General features: G+C 59.1%; 6 protein-coding genes across 6 annotated transcripts; 3 read left to right on the forward strand and 3 right to left on the reverse strand.

Moving 5' to 3' along the window:
* Positions 1–12: 12 nt before the first annotated feature.
* On the reverse strand, positions 13–1,826 carry K437DRAFT_290865 (WD40 repeat-like protein). The gene is made up of 3 exons (XM_013387532.1): positions 1,157–1,826; positions 1,013–1,085; positions 13–934 (listed from the first exon to the last, which is right to left on the reverse strand). Exons 1-3 carry the CDS (start codon positions 1,706–1,708, stop codon positions 93–95), a joined length of 1,467 nt encoding a protein of 488 aa, XP_013242986.1. The 5' UTR covers positions 1,709–1,826; the 3' UTR covers positions 13–92.
* A 199-nt stretch (positions 1,827–2,025) lies between these two features.
* On the forward strand, positions 2,026–3,135 carry K437DRAFT_256782 (Phosphoribosylformimino-5-aminoimidazole carboxamide ribotide isomerase). Its single transcript, XM_013387533.1, has one exon. It carries the CDS (start codon positions 2,174–2,176, stop codon positions 3,077–3,079), a length of 906 nt encoding a protein of 301 aa, XP_013242987.1. The 5' UTR covers positions 2,026–2,173; the 3' UTR covers positions 3,080–3,135.
* A 73-nt stretch (positions 3,136–3,208) lies between these two features.
* On the reverse strand, positions 3,209–6,244 carry K437DRAFT_126834 (uncharacterized protein). Its single transcript, XM_013387534.1, has one exon. It carries the CDS (start codon positions 6,093–6,095, stop codon positions 3,339–3,341), a length of 2,757 nt encoding a protein of 918 aa, XP_013242988.1. The 5' UTR covers positions 6,096–6,244; the 3' UTR covers positions 3,209–3,338.
* A 902-nt stretch (positions 6,245–7,146) lies between these two features.
* On the forward strand, positions 7,147–10,001 carry K437DRAFT_256784 (alpha/beta-hydrolase). Its single transcript, XM_013387535.1, has 2 exons — positions 7,147–9,495; positions 9,649–10,001. The coding sequence occupies exons 1-2, from the start codon at positions 7,359–7,361 to the stop codon at positions 9,741–9,743; spliced, it is 2,232 nt and encodes a 743-aa protein (XP_013242989.1). The 5' UTR covers positions 7,147–7,358; the 3' UTR covers positions 9,744–10,001.
* Positions 10,002–10,140: 139 nt separating this feature from the next.
* K437DRAFT_256786 (uncharacterized protein) lies at positions 10,141–13,207 on the forward strand. The gene is made up of 2 exons (XM_013387536.1): positions 10,141–12,244; positions 12,319–13,207. Exons 1-2 carry the CDS (start codon positions 10,295–10,297, stop codon positions 13,129–13,131), a joined length of 2,763 nt encoding a protein of 920 aa, XP_013242990.1. The 5' UTR covers positions 10,141–10,294; the 3' UTR covers positions 13,132–13,207.
* On the reverse strand, positions 13,189–18,162 carry K437DRAFT_224568 (P-loop containing nucleoside triphosphate hydrolase protein; the record flags this gene model as incomplete). The annotated part of the gene is made up of 13 exons (XM_013387537.1): positions 13,189–13,383; positions 13,458–13,551; positions 13,621–14,242; positions 14,315–14,627; positions 14,694–14,882; positions 14,952–15,776; positions 15,840–15,933; positions 15,998–16,124; positions 16,189–16,646; positions 16,724–17,001; positions 17,075–17,153; positions 17,231–17,576; positions 17,631–18,162. The coding sequence occupies 13 exons, from the start codon at positions 18,160–18,162 to the stop codon at positions 13,189–13,191; spliced, it is 4,152 nt and encodes a 1,383-aa protein (XP_013242991.1).
* Between the last annotated feature and the right edge of the window lie 1,060 nt (positions 18,163–19,222).

The raw sequence follows: 19,222 nt of genomic DNA on the forward strand, positions 1-19,222 counted from the left end.
ACCACAAAAAGACATCTTAGCAAATCACTGAATAACAGTCTGCGATTAAGTCGGGAACGCAAATGTCATTTCAGGAGCGGGCAGAAGCACGTCTATACTCTGAAAACAAGCGCAACGCCCTCGTCGCCAGCACCGACGAGCTTCCACCCTGCGCCGCCACCGCGAGCGTATGCTCCGATCCCGCCGGTCTCGGCGCCCTGTGTGTAGCCGTCGTCCCTGCCGACAGCGAGCGCGAGGACGCCATCAGTGAAGCCGGTTTGTGTGCCAATGCACGCGCCACTACGCGCGTCCCACGTCTTGATAGTGTGATCTGCGCTGCTGGTCGAGAAGAGCGGGGAGGGCATGGCGGCGGCGCCAGGACGTGAGTGGACAACAATCGATGTAATGGCTGCGTCGTGCGAGATTGAGTTGCGCATCTTTCCGGTCGAGATGTCCCATACGTATCCTTTCCCGTCTGTTGCACCTGTAATGACAGTCGTTACCGGCTTTGCAGGGACCGTGGCTGTGGCTGCCCCTGATAATGCTGAACTTGAAGGTGTTGGTGCTGACCCAGCTGTGACGCCGAAAAGGTCGATGAACTCGATCGCCTCGACGCTTTCCCCTTCCTCGTGCCCTGCAAGCGTCGCGACGACAGCGATGGAGCCCTCATCATCGACGTGCGCAATGCTGACGATACGCAGGTGCCCCGCCGCGCCGCCGATGATCACGGTCCTGCTATCGGGTGAGATGCGCAGCTTGGTGATGCCGCCGGGGAGGTTGAAGCGTGCGTCGGACGCCTGCAGCTTCGCGACAGGCGCTGGCGAGCGTGGATCCCAGACGATCAGCGATCCATCCTCGGAAGCGGTGATGAGCTTCTTGCCATCGGGTGTAAAGCTGCCAGTGGTTACTGCAGCCGTGTGCCCTGAAAACACCTGCATCGTCTTACCCAACGGGACTGAGAGGTGAGTGTACGGAGAACGTAAGCAATGTGTGAGAAATGTGGTCATGTATACTGGCGAAAATAAACACTCACGTGTCCACATCCACACTGTCGAGTCTGTTCCTCCTGCTGCAATGACGTTCCCTCGCGGGTGCCATTCAATCCACTGTATATGAGTAAGGCGAAGAATTGGTCAGCTAGTGCCACGTTCTGCAGCCCTGGCGGGATCACACTCACAACCACTTCATCCGGTCCTTCCAGATTCGCCAGAAACTCCCATGCCCCCCATTCGTCTTCTCCGCCTCGCCGCCTCCAGACGCGTATCCGCCCGTCCATGCCCCCGGTGGCCGCCATGTCGCCTTTGAAGTTGAAGCCCGCAGCGATGACGCTGTCTGTGTGTCCTGACAGCTTGGCGAGGGGTTCGCCGGAGTGTGTGGACCATATGTACCCTGCATCGTCTTCGCCGCCTGAGATAGCCAGGGGAGGATTGGGGTAGGAGGGGTGCAGCGCGACGGTAAAGACAGAGGACCTGTGGTCATGGAAGGCTGCAATGGAGGTGTCTTCGATAGTCTGTTGCATGTCGTCCCCCCCATCGTGGTCATCCAAATCACCTGCTTGGACTTCATACCCACCGTTTTCTTCATCCTCATCTTCGTCCATCGGCTCGTCGCCATCATCGTCGCCTAGCTCGACGACTTCTTCAATATCTTCGGCATTGATGCCCTCGGGTTCATCGTGCTCGTGCAGATCGCTGCTTTCGGCGAGGTTGAGATTCCGCTGCAAATCCATGACGAACGCGTTTGAGTACTTCTCCAGATGTTGCGCGTAAGATCGTTTCACTCAAAGGACGGGTTCAAGAACCCTGGTCTTTCAGAGGATCAGGGAGAGGTGCTTGCGAGGCGTTCGAAGTGGTTTGTTAGGTGATACCCTCAGAACTTTTTGCTGCCATGCACAACATTTTTGTTGCTATCGGCCGGACATAAGGAGGAGGATTCGCGCAGAAACGTAGGGTTACTGATGTAATTCACACTTTCGAATGCGCATTGGAATCTCGTACATGGCTCTTTGTGTTGTTAAGCAGCCTTCTTCAGGATGGCATCCTCCAGCATGAGCTACAGCTGCGAGGGAATCTGTAGGGCATACACTTCCACGCAGACTTTCTCCCGCACGTAGCCAGGCGTTGAGGTTTGATCGGAAGAAAGAGCTCTTCGCGGCGAATATCGCCTTCGTCACCGTCAACACTGGAATGCGAAAATGCCCTGTCCACGCTCCGAGTCTTGTGCGAAGCGGAGACGCAGCTTGTTCCGGCCATGCATCGACCTGCACCAAGGCGTCGTCAAGCAGATCGTCGGAGGTACGCTCAGGGATGATGAAAATGCTGCAATCGAGTCAATACCCGCAAGTGCAGCAGGGACCTTAAATGCGCTGCGGACGAACCACACATCCACGCTTCCGCCTTCGCATTTCGCGTCACTTTATCGCCAACACTCGCTCTACGGTGCACACGTCATCAAACTCGGCCCGGGCAACGATGCTTCCGCGAAGCAAGCGCTGGCAACCTGGCCAGGCCATCTGCAAGTCGGCGGCGGGATCAACGCGGCGAACGCATCCGAGTGGCTCGCCAAGGGCGCGGCAAAGGTGATTGTCACGTCATTCCTCTTTCCCGCGTGCAATTTCTCTCTCGACCGGCTGAAGGAGATGGAAGCGGCTGTGGGGGGGCGAGAGAATCTCGTCGTGGACGTCAGCTGCCGGCGTCAGGCGGGAAAATGGGTCGTCGCGATGAACAAATGGCAAGACCTGACGGACATGCAAGTCGATATGGCGTCGCTCGACATGCTCGCCGAGCACTGCAGCGAGTTCCTCATCCATGCCGCTGACGTCGAAGGCCTGTGCGGAGGTATAGACGAGGATCTTGTCCGTTTCCTCGGCCAGTGGCTGCCGACGCTGCACGAGCGTACCGGGCGGCTAGACTTTGTAGTCACGTATGCTGGCGGCGCACGCCACTTGGGCGACATGCAGCTTGTCGACCAGCTCAGCAACGGCACTGTCGACCTCACGTTCGGCAGCGCGCTAGACATTTTTGGGGGATCGGGCGTCACAATGGAAGAGCTCGTACGGTGGAACCAAGGGACGGAGCAAGAGCAAGTGCAAGCGTCATAGAGATTCTAGCCTATTTGCAAATGTACAACAGACGCACGGTATTGACTACACTAGAGAAAACATTGCTGCAACGGAATACGCGGGCTGACGATACGACGCGATACGAGGACGAGGAGCGGTCTATAACTGCAAACAAAAACTGAGCAAAGCGGAGAGGCGGACTTGGAGTGGTGGAGATCTATAGTGATTAGTGCAAGCTTGATTGTCCTGGACCTAGAGTCGAGATCGAAAGTAAACGCGTGGGAGATCGCGGCAGCGTTCACGCAGCTATCCCTTGCATTTGCGGTTGCTTCAGATGCTGCTGCCCAGCAGCCACCGAAGTCACCGGAGGCGCGGGCACGGGCGGTGCGTCGAGCGCCTTGTGGAGGAGAGCGCTGATGGGCGATCCAGGCACACTGTCAGGCCAACCGGTCTCGTCTCTGTAAGCCTCGATGGCGGCGATAGCGGCCTCAAACGCGGCGAGCGTCGCACGGACGACGAGAATGTGCAACTGGTGCTGCCGGACGAAGCGCACCGTGACGCCAGCCTGGCGTATGGCCGTGCGCACAGCGCGCTGGCGCAGCGCATAGCGCTGGTCGAGCGCGCGCAGCAGCTGGACGACCTGCCGCAAGAGGTATGCCAGCTGTGTCGGCAGAGGCGAGCGCTTGATCGCGCGCGCAACACTCGAGGTGAGGAGCACGACGCGCTGCTCAATGTCGGCGGCTGCCTCGCCCGAGTCGGCCGAGAGCTGCAGGAGGTCGCTCGTGCTGTGTCGACGTGCGAGCGCCCAGCCTCGGCTCGCAATGGAGGCATGCGTGGTGGATGGCGGCAAAACGGCCTCCGTATGTGTCTCTGCTGGCACGGGTTGCGACAGAGAAGCGGAAAGCGTGGCGGACAGAGCCTGCGCTGCGGACCCGGCGAGCGAAAGCGCCAGGTCCCATTGCGCCTTGGCGGCGCGCTGCTGTGGTGTCATGGGCGCAGACGCATCGTCTGATGGCTGCTGCTGCTGATCAGGCAGAAGCGGCGGCGTTGCGTTCGTGCCTTTCGTTCCTGACGCCGACGCGCCACCCGCCAGACGCTGAGGAACGATGGAGGCCACGCCTCGTGCGGCGAGCGAGACGGCGCCGGCAGTAACGGCAAGGCCGGTGTCTAGTGCGGCGAAGGCGATGGTGCCTACCATGCTTGACGCGCGGCTTGTGGGGTGCGGCGGCGAAGGTGTGTCTATTTTTGCCCGTGACTTTGCGGCGCCAGCATTTGCTGTTCTGCTCTCGTCAGCGTCTTGCTGCTGCTGCTGCTGGAGCTCTTGCAGCCTCGGTGCAGGCTGCTTCCACGCGACGAGCGAGCTATCCCCTGCGATGGTGTGGTAGTGATGATGCACAATCGGCGTCGACGTGCCACTAACAGAGACACTGGACGGGGCTACGGCCTGCTGCTGCACAGCCCGTTGGAGCTGCGCAAGCTCGTACCTCAAGCGCGCCAAGTCGGAGCCGTCCTCCGCCCCACCTCGGCCTGCATGCCATACATCGGCCTCGTCCTGCGCGTGCGCGCCGCCGATCTTGTCGAGCGCCTCAGTGAGCCTGGCGCGCATCTCTGCGCGGTGCCTGTCGCTGACGCCGTGCGCCTCGCGGGCGGGCAGAGCCGAAAGGAGATACGCCAGGCTTGAGATGTACAAGTCTAGCGAGAAGTCCGAGTCGGCGCGCGCCGCTTCTGCGTCTGCGTCCGCGAGCGCGGCAGCGTGCAGCATGTCCTGGTCCAAGTCAAAGTCGTGGTGTGTGTCCTGCGCGTCAAGTCCGTCCATGTCTACGTCGTCCTTATGGGCGATGCTGAAAACGGGTGAAGAGAGACACGTTGAGGCGCTCCGCGGCGAGCTGCCGATAGCACTTCCGCTTGCGCTTGCGCTGCCGCTAGCGCTGGTATCCCCCACCTCGTTCGTCGCGCCGCCATCACCAAACGGATGCCGCATGCGGAATGTCGCGTTGCGCGGCAGGCTGAGAAAGCGCGAGACGCGAGTGCGCGCGCGCGCGGCGTATGTCCCGCCGCCAGCGAAGGCGTCACGCTCCTCGCGTCCCTCGCTGCTGTGCAGCATCGGCGAATCTTCCTGATTCGCACGCCAGGATGGAAACGGAATGGCGGTAGCGGCTAGCGGCGCATCGGCGCCTGCGTCAGAAACGGACGAAGACGAAGACGATGGTGAAGGGGATGCAGGGACGAGCTGCAGCCCAAGCGAGGACGAGGACGATGGCAGGTGCTGCTGCTGCATCGCAAGCCAACGGGCCTCGGACCGTGCGCTGCGGTGCGCCTCGTCCTGCTCGGCGGCCTGCGCAGCCTCCACCGCGAGGCTGACGGCCTTGTCGAGCCGGCGCCTGTCGAGGTGCGGTGGAGACAGTGGGCGGCGCGCACGGCGGGGCGTGTACGAGCGCGACACGTTCGTGGCAGGCGATGAAGGCTGCGTCGGCATGGGCAGGGAGTGGTACCATGTGCGTTGCTGCTGCGGATGCTGGAGCGGGAGCTCCTGGCGGCGGCGGTGGCGGACGTGGCGCGGCATGACGGTCGCGACCGAGCTGTTTATCGAGTGGCTGCGCTGCATACCCGTATGCGCCTCGCGTGGTGCATGCGGATGCGGATCCGTGCTGGCGCGCGTGGGTAGGTGCGGGAGCACACCTTGCGGCTGCGGCTGCGCATAGCAGTACTCTGCGAGCGCGGCAGGGATCCACGATGCGGCGTACTCGCGCACCGAGTGCGAAAGCGGGCGCTTGTGCCTGTGCGGCTGGCCGCGCGGGACGGACAGAGGTGAAGGAGGCGGGGGCGCGGGTGTGGATGCAGCGGTGCAGGGCAGCGGGTCTGCGTGCGATTCGGAAAAGAGCGATGCAGCAGACAGCGTCGATGCGAGTGAGCGCGAGTGCGGGCGGCGAGCGCGCCGCAGCGGCCACTCTTCCACCGGCGCACCGGCGTCCCTGGGCTGGGTGTGGTGGTGATGGTGGTGCTGCCGCTGCTGCCGAGGGTCCGGGAAGAGATGCAGCGATGGCGGGTGGGTCATGGCTGATCACGTGTCGGCCTCGAAGGTGGTGTCTGGCGTCGGAAAGGCAAGGGACGATGGTATAGCTCTACTGATAAAGGGATTGCCCGGGATGGGTCGAGGTTGGATCGCCTGCCTCTCGTTGCAACCTGCTGGCCTGCCTCTCTTGACGGGTGTGTGCACCTGCATCTGCGTCTGCGGGTCGATGGTTATCAGGTGACCAATATGAATGCCGAGGCATCTGCCGACGGGTTGAAAGCAGCGCTGCGCTGGGTCAGGGCCACAGAGCACAAGGGAGCGAAAGAGGGTCCAGGCCGGTCTATTGGCGCTTGTGCACCCGGGACCCGTTTCGCAGCGCTGAGATGAGATGAGCTAAGCTGCCTGCGCTCCGCTCCGCTCCGCCCCGTCCCGCGTGGGCCTGCTGAATGTCGTGACCTTGCTGAGGGGATGCGTCGTCGCTGTCCATCGAACCATCGCGATGCTCGCCTTGGACAAACAAATGCCCACCCAAAAAAGATTCCTCAACGAGAGCCGTGTAGACGCTCAGCCAACGCTTTTCCCGCTTGCGCCCCCGCGTGTGATTGCACGCCCTGCTGCTGAAAAGCAGGCTGCGCGCGTGAAAGCCGCGTTTTCGGGTTTGGGTTTGGGTTTGGGTTCGGGTTCGATGCTTTTCTCTGCAAGAGTGCCGCCAGTGTGCCCGCCTATCACCCCCTCGTCCCTTCTCAGCAGCTGTCGGCGCCAGGCCCCAGCCGTGGATGTCTGAATCAGACAGAGGGCGAGCCAAACAAACATGGCCGTGCTCGATAACCCTCCATTCATCCAGTCGGTGCAACTTGCCGCCTTGGACAACTGGGATGCAGAACCCTAGTCGAATCTTCCATCACTCGGGATTACATAAGCACGATATGCGATTCCGTTCTCAGAGGGGAGCACTGGCCTTTGGTGGCTTGGGTGCTGGTGCAAAGGGGGGGGCGTGCAGTGAGGCTCATAGTGATCGGCGGCGAACATACATGGGTTATGATATATGACTGGCTGGCTGGCCCGGCCGAGAAAACGTGGGGTGCCGATTGCAACGACCTCCAGGACATGCTGCATCGCCTGCAAGCACAATTGGGTCAACGCACCGAACGCTGTGCAACAGGGTCGAGCATGCGCCTCACCGTCTGCCCTGTTCTTTGCACCACCGCCTCGCGCGCCGAGTAGCGGGAGGGCCACGGCCATATACTGCGGCATCCGCCAAACGAGGTTCGACGAAAACGTCGAATGCGGCCGCCGGCTCTAGAAATGAGCAGCGGTCGCGATAACGAGGAGGTCGATGTAGCCCGCGCGGTCCAGTGCGAGGACCACGGTGCGCTGGCCGTCGACGATGGTGACGACGACGACGGCCTGCACGGCGCGCTGAGCGACTTTGTCTCCACTCGCCCGGACCTGCGCCAGCTGCTCAACCTGCGCACGATCGAGTTCCCCAAGCAGGGCGTCGGTTTAGACTCGGAATTTGCCATCACCGCGCCAATCTGGACCAAGCAGCCGTTCAAGCTGGCCTACATGCTCTACTTTGGCCTCTCCATCGGTCTCTTCTGGCTCCCCGTCTGGGCGCTGACGAGCATCCCACTCAGCGGCCGCGGCCACCACAGCTGGTGCTGGAGGCGTGCAGTCACCGTCAAGCTCTTCCGCCGCGCCAGCACGCTCACCTACAAGACACACCTCACCTTCGGCAGGGACCTCAGCGTGGAGGTGCCGCACAGCGCGACCCGGTTCGGCAAGTTCACCTGGATCGACCCTGTGCGCGAGGACCAGGTCCGCGGCGACGTCCGGCGCACAATGCTCGAGCAAGGGCTCCGCCCCGCACGCGTTGCGGGCTTCTGGTACGGCGACAACGCGCCAGAGGACCCCGCTGCAACCGCGCACAGCTCCGAGAGCCGTCGCTTCGTGTTTCCCAAAGCTCGCCAAGGCGAAAAGGTGCTCTACCACTGCCACGGTGGCGCCATGTTCCTCGGTACCGCACACGAGCAGGACATCACTGCGGCCGTCAGCCTGCAGTCGCTCGCGGCGCTGAAGCACCTGTACCAGTCTTCTGCCGCCTATGCGGACAAGGTGGCGGCGGGGGGCGCGCCGCCGCCGAGCAAGTGCACGCGATCTTTCTCGATCGACTACAGGCTCTGCGTCCCTGGTCGGCCCGCCCTCGGCAGCTGGCCGGCGCCGCTGCTCGACACGCTTGCCGGCTACCTGTACCTTGTGCGCGAGCTGCGCTTCGACCCGGACAATATCATCCTCGTCGGTGACTCGGCCGGCGGCAACTTGTGCCTGGCTCTGTGCCGCTACTTGCGCGACGAGCACATTGAGCGGGTCCCCGGAAAGGTCCTGCTGCTCTCGCCGTGGGCGGACATCTCGCGCAGCCATGGAGGTCCGCTCGATGCGCCCATGCGCGATGCCAGCGCCCACCGCAACGCGCACTCCGACATCATCAGCAGCGAAGTCGCCTTCCGCAACACGGCCGTCTCGGCGCTACTCGGCCATCTCCCCGCGCGCGAGGCGTACCGCAACCCATACATCTCGAGCGTCTCGCTGCACCTCTCTCTCGAACACGGCGGCGCCGGCCCGCACTTTGGCTTCGAGCACTTCCCCGACAAGGTCCTCGTCACGACCGGCACGGCCGAGATCAGCTATGACCAGCACATCACCCTCGCTCACCGCCTGGCCGCCGGCACGCGCCGCGGTCGCCCAGTCTACGCGGGCGACCGCGTCAGCGCGCAGTGCGACCCCGGCGCCATGTGCGACCGCCTCGCGTTCCCGCGTCCCGCCGACGCGCAGCTCGACCTCAGCAGGGCCAACTCGGCGCTCTCGCTCCAGGGTTCCCACCCCAGCGCTGCCGCTACGGAATATCCCCGGCCGGCAACGGGTGCTGCTTGCGGCCAGAGCGTGCGCACCGCGGTGCGCTGCCAGAACACCTCGCTGCTGCTGCCTGCGTCCACTGCGTCTGATGCTGCTGCTGCGCCGCCGCGCGCAAATGCGCAGACACAGCCGCTCGAAGAAGGTTGGGGCGCCGTCACGCCCGTCTTCGAGAGCTCGCCTTCGCACTTGCTCGGCCAGCCGCTTCCGTCGGCCGCTGCTTCTGCGAACTCCCCTGCCACGCAGGGCCGTCCCGACGGCAGCGGCAGCGCTGCCGGCCGCAACAGTGACAACGACCACTCCAGCGACCACGAGCTTGGCGTCGCGCAGACGCTTGCGTCGACGCCGATCCTCGAGCAGCCGCCCCTGTCTTCCCAGCTTGGCAACGGCCTGAAGCGAGCGGGCGGCTCGTACGCGTCGTCCATCCACCGCAAGTACACGGACGCCGGTGTGACAATCATGCAGGCACCGCTCGAGGTGCGTGAGGTGGTGCTCCACGAGGTCGAAGGGGCTATTCACGACTATCTACTGTGTGAGTTGAGCACATGCGCGAAAATCAAAGGCAATGGTGCAGGACTCGAGTGGCCTGTTTGCAACGCCTGCTGGCTGTGGGAGAGAATGGGACAGGGACAGGGAAGGGGCTGCTGACTGACCAACTCGTTGCGCAACTATGCATGCCTCACAGTCCCTTGGTTCGAGCCGCAGCGCTCGCGGACTTGGCGGTATATCGCGCACTGGATCGAGGACCTGGATTTCTCCTCCAAGGACTCTCACGAATGAACTGTGGCTACGAAGCGCCAAGCTCTCGGGGGCCGCCAGCAAGCCCACTTCCTGCCCTTGGTGCCATCGGCCGTCAAACTGTCGGTCACCCGCATAAGCATTTTAATCTCACTTGACGCCGCCTCGCTTCCTTCCCGTCTCTTTATATATGTCGTTCTGTATGCAGGCAACGCCTCTTGCCACGCACATTCTCCAAGCATATTGATTAGATGATCCCGTAATGTAGCATACATACTTTGTCCTTGCGCGGAGTTTCCCCCCAAGCATTCTCAGCATGCAGTATTGGGCTAATGGACTTCTGGGCGTGGCGCCAGTCTCTTCAGTCCACCATTCCCAGTGTATGTTTCGTCATTTCCCTGCGCGTCCCCAGCACGAAGCACTCCCCCCCCAAAACCACCTCGTCTTGTACACATGTCCACACTTCCACAGGTGCTTCATCGAAGCGCAAGGGGTAGAAGAATCCTCCTGCAGGCCCGACCTCAGCACCGAAGATAGAGCGAGGACTCGAACTGTCTGCTCAGACGCCACCTTGTCCGGGCTAACCTCCAGCCATGTCGTCGGAAGAGCCCAAGTCAACCCAGAATGGCGGTGACAACGGTGACAGGGAGCAGGAGGAGCTCGTGCCGTCGTCTTTTAAACGCCCTGACCCCGATGTGGTGCTCAACGACGAGGGCAACCCAGAACATCTGCTCGGCGCTGAATCGGATGCCGAGACGGACGATGCTGAAGCAACAGCACGGAAGCGACTCTCAGATGCCCTGGAACTCACCAGCGAACCAATGGCAAGTACACAGTATGCAACTCCCAAGCCCAATCGCGCTAGCGCAGTATTCACAGCGGGCTCTGGCGATGCGACGAGCGAGCCGCAAGAGGACCCCAAGGAGGTGATCGAGGCTTTGCAGGCGCAAATCAAAGATCTCACCGCCCAGGTCACCGGGCTCAACGGCAAGCTGGTTGGCTCCTTTGAACGCGTGGCGGATTTGGAGGATGACTTTTCCGAAGCGCAGCGCCGCCTCGATTCGCAGACGTCCAAGATCAGCAGTCTCGAAAAGGAGCGCGAAGAGCATCTGGCCGCGCTCAACACCGGGCTACTGGTTGAAAAGTCCCACGTGAGCACAGAGATGCAGCGTATGATGGATCGTGTCATCGAGGAGACCGCGCAGCGTGGCAAGGCAGAGAGCGACAAGAAGCGCATCGAGGAGGAGCTGGACGAGCTTAGTGCGAGCCTTTTTGACGAAGCCAACCGCATGGTGGCAGTCGAAAAGCTCGCACGCGCAAGGGCAGAGGAGAAAGCAGAGGCCATGCAAAAGAGCCTCAAGGATACCGAGGGCGTCATGCTCGAGCAGCAAAAGGTCCTCGCCAGTCTCCAGCGACAGATTGAAGAGCAGCAACAACATGCGGCCATCTCTGACAACGCTTCAACCAAGAGCGGAGCAGATAGTGGGCTCAAGATCGAGTCTCTCGCACGCTCTCCGTCGCAGAGGACACAGTATCCGAGCCGAGCGAGTGGGACGAAACGAGGCATGACGCCTACCATGCAAGTGCTCATCAATGTTCAACCTTATCGAGAATTTGCCTCGTTCCTTCATCACATCCGAAAATTGCGGCTGCAACTTAAGCCATTTTACTCATATCCATTGCCAGGACTATCTCGCTCGACGACGCCAGCATCCAGCGTGTCAGATCCTTCCTCGGGCGGCGTGCACGTCTCGCCGTCTCCCTCCCAATCCAGCCTTTCGCCTTTTGCTATCGCTGGCATTGGGCGACATCGCGATTACCCGACGCTACCTTCCAGTGCCGAGGACTTCGTGCGTCTATCCAACCAGCTTTCCCTGCCCTTCATCAAGCGCTCCCAGGAAGAAGACACAGAGCCCTGCCTGCGACTGGACGTCGCACCTGGTCTCAACTGGCTCTCGCGGCGCCAGGCGAACACGGCGATTCTGGAGGGAAATCTCGTCGTCGAGCCCATCTTCCCAGGTGGCATTGTTCCGGATGCCGATGAGGTGCGCGCACGCAATGCTCACATGCCGCCCGCCGCCTGCGCGTTGTGCGGGACGCAAGTAGTTAACGTACCCGTTGGTAGCAACGGCTCTTCTGACGCAACGTCATCGGGCGGCGTCAATAGCGACCAGCAGCACAAACACAGTTCCATTTCCAGCTCCACGGCGAGCTGGGCGAACTCCATTTCCGCTGTCACGGGCTCAGCGGCAAGCTCGATGCTGGAAGCCGCTGGTGTCCGAGACCGCGATAGGAAGCATGGTGCAGAAAAGAGCGGGGCTGGTGGTGGAAGCGGAGCGGCAAGCACCAGTCACGGTGACACCGGCGCAGCGACAACTGCTGGAGAAGGCAGCGCTACGACGAGAAGTCGCACGGGTCTCTTCTCTGGCCTTAGGCTGGCTTCCGCCAGCCCCAAGCCAGAGCGAGCGGGTGCGAGCATCGCCCAAAGGTTGCCTGGTCTGCCCGGCCTCGGACTTGGCAGCTCATCCGAGACCGATGATGTTGTGCGTGTGCCAGATGCCGCTCGGCTCCTTCACCTGGACATTCCTTACTTATCATGCTTCCCCTCATGCTACAGAACCCGTCGCTCACGCCCAAAGCGACCTTCATCCCTCCGATCCCTACGCATATCTTCCGCCTCTCGGACAATGCAAATGCGCGCTACCTTCTTTGCCCGCATCACTGCCTCGACCGCTTGCGCGCAGTCTGTGCCTTCTGGGGCTGGCTGCGCGCCTTGGAACGTTCCATCATCTTAGAGGGTCGGACGCCATGGGACGAGTATCCGATCACAGGCACCGCGGAACCTCCGACGCGTCAAGCATCATCCAATTTCGACCACATCTCTTTCGAGGACAAGGACCTGGCTCCCAATGCCGATACCCTGACCGAATCGATAGCTGTGTCTGTCCTGGAGGAACGAGTTGCGAAAGACGAAGAAGAAGGTAAGAAGAGCGCTGAAGAAGGCGATGCGGAGAAGCGGAACGCATATGGAGAGGTACAAGGCGGGCAAACAGTCGATGCTGTCAGTGAGGAAGTGAATAACTCGGAAACCATCAAAGAAAAGTCGGATACATCTCCATTAGAGCCCCCAGTAGCGCCAGCAGAAACGGCGACAACGCCTGCAACGCAGCCTCCCCCCATACCAGCTCGCAGGCGGCCGGTTCCTCCACCACCAGGTGGCGCCGTAGACAGCAAAATAGCCAATATTGAACCGGTCCCTCGCGTCACGCCTACCCCGCCTCCGGCCTCGCTGCTCATTGCTCGCAGCGTCATCCCGGTGGAAGGTGGCGACGATCTCAACTGGGAGGAGAGGCTCTGGCAAGAAGCTATCAAACTCAAGGATGACATGTATCGCGCAAGGATGGGATTCCGCGAGGTCACTACAGCGTAAATAGTGTAATTCAAATGTGGCGATTTTCGGCAGTGCGCCGACTTAGCGCCCATGCTTCTATAATCGTGACGAAGCCCGGAGAGCCATCTCGCGAAGTTCTCGGAACTCTGCCTTGCCTGCTGCCTTGCAGAGCTTATGATAGCGGCTATTGTGATCATCAATCAGCCGGATGGGTTTGTCAAACTCCAGAACCTGACCTTTGTCCATGACAAGGATGTAGTCAAAGTCTGCTATCGTCCGCAAGCGATGTGCCTGGAGGATGAACGAGAGCGAGGCCATGAGCACTGCGGCTGAATCTCGATCACATTCGCTTCAGCTTCACTCACAATAGTCAGAACCGTCGAATTGATGAAAGCTTTTCGGATGGTTTCGGCAATCGCAGCGTCAGTCTCTGCATCCAAGGCCGAAGACGCCTCGTCGCTGTGAGGTAGCAACCAGCGTGTTTTGTCAACGAGAGTCATGACGAGAACCCTGTGGTCGCGTACTCACAAGAAAACTAGCTTGCACGATCCCAGCAGTGCGCGCGCCAAACAAATCAACTGTCGTTCGCCACCGCTGAGGTTGGATCCACCTTCCGAAATAGCATAGGAGAGATCTGAGAATGGACTGGAAGCTGCTGCGATCTCATCCGTTGGCACGAGATGCACTTTTTGTAGCGCAGCCTTCACATCATCATCAGAGTAGTCATAGAATGGGTCCACCGCTTCTCGTAGCTTCCCGCTGAGAATGACAGGATCTTGCGGGACAATCGTGATACGTGATCGCAGCTCTTCGAGTCCTAGTGTGGAAATGTCTACCCCGTCGATCTTGATGCGACCAGAAACGGGCTCGACGAATCTAAAGAAGCACGACGCCAGTGTCGATTTACCACACCCAGTCTTGCCGACGATGCCGACTTTTGCTCGTCCTGGAATCGCAAGCGAGATTCCTTCCAAAATGGTAGGCAGCTCCGGTGCATACTTGATCTCCAAGTCTTCAATCTCAACCGATCCTTCGCTCGGCCACGATGGAGGAGGCCCAGGCGGTAGGTGAGTAGGAGGCTCTTGAGGCAGTTCTTGATACTCAATAATGCGCTCTGTCGAAACAGCTTTCTGCTCGAAATTGGAGGTGCCTGTCAGAGGACATCAAAGCAGGTCAGTCCTCGTACACAAGAGTTGATGGCGCTGCTGGTCGCGAAACTTACAAAGCAGTGCCATGGCTAGTAAGAAGTCCGTCGTAACGAGAAATGAGGTTGCAAAGCCAGCGCCAGCGCTGTTCGTGTTTGGGTTGAAAAGCAGTGCCAGACTGCCGGCAAGCACAAGGAGCGCAGAGCTCAGTTGGTACAAGCAAATCATCCAGCGGGTTGTTTGTGAAAGCAGCCATGTGAATCGGGTGCTGTTGTCGGATTTCGAAAGAAGGTCCGCCATCATGCGACCTGACGAGCCAAACGCACGCACAACAACCGCGCCGGACAGCAGGTCAGAGAAGCAAGTCGTGATGGGAGATCTTGAGATTGCCTGTGATCTCCGCAGTATTGCGTGGCTGTCAGCAGCTTGTCTAGCTAGCAAAAGCAGATCACTCACCTCGAGACGCCGCACATCTCTTGTAGTTGTCCGGTACAAAGAGCCAGTATAGTAGATGAAAGGTCCCAAGAAAAATAGAATCACAATCAAGTTGGCACCGCCGGAAATCACGACGGCTACGATGCCAAATACAAAGCTAAGGAAGCAGCTGACTAAAGCAGCAAAGAATGTCGGCAGCGATTGGTCGTTCTGATGAAGAATAGGCGCGTTTAGTCATTTTGCTAATAATGCAGTAGTCGGCCAGCGATGAGCTCTCACATTTTCCATGTCGGATGAAAAGCGATTCAGGAAGCGCCCTTTAGGGATAGTGTCATGAATGCGCAATTTGGCCCGGAAGCACGAAACAAGCATTGTTTGGAACAAGCGCTTCGAGGCGCCAAGTGAGACCATGTAGAGCGTCAAGTACGTGAATGCTTTGATGACGCTGGTCATAGACAGGAGTATCGCGTATCCCGTCAACCAGTAGAGGGGCGTGCGCGTTGGCGAAGCTCGATTTGCATCGGCGCTGAGATCCTTCAGCCAGAGACTGGCAACGACATCCCAGCCCGCAAAGATGAAAAAGAGGACGAGTACTGGAGTAAAGTATCGCCACCCGCCTGCTGCTTCGATCCAAGACCTGTACGTCTTCCACGATACCGCGCCCCGCTGCTTGCTCTCCTCACTCATAACTTTGCGCGTCTGCTTGAGAACTCCAGCTTCTTTGGGATCGTCGCGATCGACTTTGTTGATGCTGGGAGCCTTGCTTGTCGTGGGGGTCGTAGCAGCCGATGTAGCACCAGTTGTGGGAGTCGCGGCTCCGGAGGAAGGCAAAGAGATGGTTTCATTGGCTTGTGCTGGAGCAGGCAGCTCGGTCGTTTCAGCCTCCTCTTCCAAGTCTTCCAATAGGCCCGCGTAATGACCTGAACCAAGAAAGGCTTTTGCATCGCCATCGTATCGAACTTCACCATTCTCCAGCAGCAGCACCTTTGCAGCGCTGGGCGCGAGCATAGCAACCTGGTGCGAGACCAAGATAGTCGTTCTGTTGGCCAAGAGCGGACCTTTCAAGAGTTCTTCGTGGATATGGCTGGCTGTATGCGCATCGACCTGCCAAAACAATGGAGTTTGTGATGAGACACACGTTCGACTCTGTCCACAGGGAATACTAACGTTTGACAAAGGAGAGTCAAGGAGTAGTACGCTGGCTCGAGAGTAAACGCATCGAGCCAAGCAGACCCTCGTTTTTTGTCCTCCCGACAGACCACTGGGGCAAGCGCAAGCACAAGGTGAGCGAAGCAGCAACTCGCGATGCGCCAAGCTTTACTCACATGCCCTGTTCACCAATGTCAGTCAAGTCGCCGTCTTCGAGGATCGCAAGATCAGGCAGGAGAGCACATACGCGCAGCGTTTCGCGGTACCGGTTTTCATCCATGGGCAAGCCCCACGTAATGTTGTCTGCGGTGCCATTGAAGTCAGTATCTTCAGATCAGGAATAGATGTTGTGGCCAGGTGGACCCACCTCGCAAGCTAGCATTGACAAGCCAAGCGGTTTGCGGAATATATGCCACCAAGTCCGAGCGGATCCACTCATCCGGCTTGATGAAGTCAGGTGCAGTCAGAGGGCCGCCAAGGGCATTGGGATGCGATCGTGGACCAACAATGATGCCTTCATCGAGTGTCAATTCGCCGAGTAGACCGAGCAGCATCATGCTCTTTCCGGAGCCCACTTTTCCGCAAATGAGATTTATCTTCCCGTATTCGAAGGTGGTAGTGACCCCTTTCAGCTTAAAAGGGTCAGTGACAGGAGCTGCAGCTGGCTGTGTGCCACTCTCTGGCGGGTGCACCGGCCAAGTGACGGTCGCATTCTCGAACCTGATTTCTTTGATCGGTTCAGCTGCCTCCCCGTGTGGAAGCTCGACCTCAGGAAGCTCCAAGAATGCCACGATACGACGTAGTGAAACCCAGAGCTCAACGAGACTAGTCCATAGTTCGAAGAGCTAAGTCAGCTTGGGCCCGGAAAGATACCCTTCAACGACAGTGCAGCGGGAACTCACGACTCGATCAACGACGGCAATTCGATCAACGCGAACCTCAGCTCGTTCAATGCTGCAACGGCGGTGAAAGCTTTGGAAGGCGTGAGCTTGCGTCCGTCGACAAGGATAGACCAGAAGAATGCGATGATGATGACGAGAATAGGTGAGAAGGACATGACGGTCTCGTTGCCTACTTCGCACAGGAATACTTTGTGCAACTCCTTCAGCTCCTTCCGACGGGAGATCATAATGCGGTCCATCACTTTCGTCTCCCAGGCGGAGAATTTGATCATGCGAATCTAGCAGCATGGGACCACGTTAATAAGAGTCAGTGCAGTGTCGTCTCGACAGCCAACCAAAAGTCTGACTTACAGCTTCAATCGCCTCGTTGAGGAAAGTGACGCGCTGATCACGCGTTTTCATCAGTCGATCCTGGAACTTAGAATCGAGTCTCCGGGCGCAAGTGTTCAAATTCGCATTAGCCTTTCCGGGTCCCCGCCTCCGTGCAAGCAGCATCTTCGTACTCACTTGGCGAGGAGATGGATGACAGGAACAAGCAGTAGACATGAGACCAGACCAACAGCAGCACCCCATCCGAGCAGGAAAAAGACAAAGCTGAAGCCCACGATGATCTCGATGGGCGCGACGCACATGGTGAAGAGGTAAAAGGACAAGTTGGCGATCCGATCCGTGTCGTTGGATGCAAGCGTCATGACGGCAGCTTTGGATGCAAACCTTTTGGCGCCCTCCTCTTCTTCTTCATCCTCCTCACCCTTCTTCTCTTTCTTTCCATCTTTCTTATTGTTGTTGTCGTTGCCACCGTTTTCGACCTCAGCCACAGTGGCGCTGGGCGAGGAGCCATTTGCGCTGCTATCTCCTTCACCAATCTTCTTTTTCTCGTCCTTCGTCTTCGTTTCCGGCGCGCCACCAGATATCTCTTGCCTCCTGAGTGCCTTCTCGAACAGCAGCGATGTCATTTGTTGCTTGATCTTCGACCTGAGCCCACTATTGCAGACCATCATGAGGATGCCCATGAGGACGTTCTGAGTTAAGCTAGTTGCGAACATGGCGAGGGCCCAGACGACACCTGTGCGTACGTCGCGCACGCCGTTGGCCTCCCCCTGCTCAAAAACGCTGACGAAGCGGTTGATGCAAAATGCAGGAGCGTAGAAAAGCATCGCACTGAGCCACGAGATCGAGAGCAAAATTGTGATTTCGCTTCGCATCGTGTTCAGCACAGCCCGGAGCAGCGTCGCCGGTGTAGGCTTATGCACTTTGCTCCGCATGTGTCGCCAGGAAGCGCGCATGTCGCCGAAGAGCGTGATAGCGCGTAGCTCTGCGTGCAGATATGGCAAGTCCTTCGCCTCCAAGCCGCCACTGCGGTTGGCAAAAAGGATTATAGGAGTCATGTATGTGTGTAGCAGACGCGGAATGACTGCTTCGCCGCCTAGCCAGCCCATTCCGATCATCTGTGCAGGTTCAGTGGTTGGAGAAGGCTGGTAGATGCGTGCCGGGCCGACGGGGATCGTTCCGGCCAACACCAACGCGATGGAGGAGAGGAGGAGCGTGAGGAGTTGCGCGAAGAGCGAGCTTCGCACAGCCCAGTCGACACGCTCCATGGACTGGTGCATCGTCATCTGAACGAATGAAGTTACGTCTCTATCGGGTGTTAGTAGATGCAATCCAAAGCTCTGCAGCACAGCACCAACGGCGCGTGCACTCGTGCCGGTAAATTGATACCGCGTTGGAGCCCTGCTGGCGTACAAGGTGTCTGTGTGGCCAGCGTCTTCCAGCGAAGGAAAGACAGAAAAGTCCTCTGCAATGAGGAGCGTGAGAGCCTGTGCAGCAAAAGCGAGAAACGCGGCGAGTGACAGCGTAGAGGCGAACATGAATGCTGACAGTGCATTGCGTCGAAGGATTAGAATAGGAATGAGAAGCTGCACCCGTCAAGGAAGGCATTAGCAAGCATCACTGGTGCGACTTTTTCATTTCCTGTGCGCATCTACATACCCATATTCCTGTTCGTAACGCATAGTCAGCTAGCAGATATTTCCACTTGGGATGCGCTGCAGTGACCCAAGCGGTCTGCGCAGCGCTCAAAGTAAGCAGGAACACGGCAACAAGCGCAAGGCCAGCGACACGGCTGCGACCCCTGCGTCGGTAGTCATCATGGTTGACTTCAACGCCAAGCGCTGCCTCGCCCAGCTTACGCTCTTCTTCATTCTCGTACTTCTCTGGGACTGAGGAGGTTGTATGTTGGTCGCTCGATATCGGGAGCGTCGAGCTGCGTTGCTGATCATAGGAGGAAGACAGGAAAATTCGCCCAGGGAGCACGGAGCGAAGTAGAGCTCGTAGCAGGAAAAAAACGCCGACTGAGAGGAGAACTAGGGCTATTGGCTCCGCCGCAGAGGTATGGCTTGAGTACTGTTCGCCTTTGTCATGATGCCGCGCCGTATGCTGTCCATCGATCCTGGGTGCTAGCCCATGAGGCACCGTCTGTACGCCTAAAGATGCTGCAGT

This window comes from Tilletiaria anomala, assembly GCF_000711695.1.
Source record: "Tilletiaria anomala UBC 951 chromosome Unknown K437scaffold_46, whole genome shotgun sequence".
In the NCBI taxonomy this organism is placed as follows: domain Eukaryota; kingdom Fungi; phylum Basidiomycota; class Exobasidiomycetes; order Georgefischeriales; family Tilletiariaceae; genus Tilletiaria; species Tilletiaria anomala.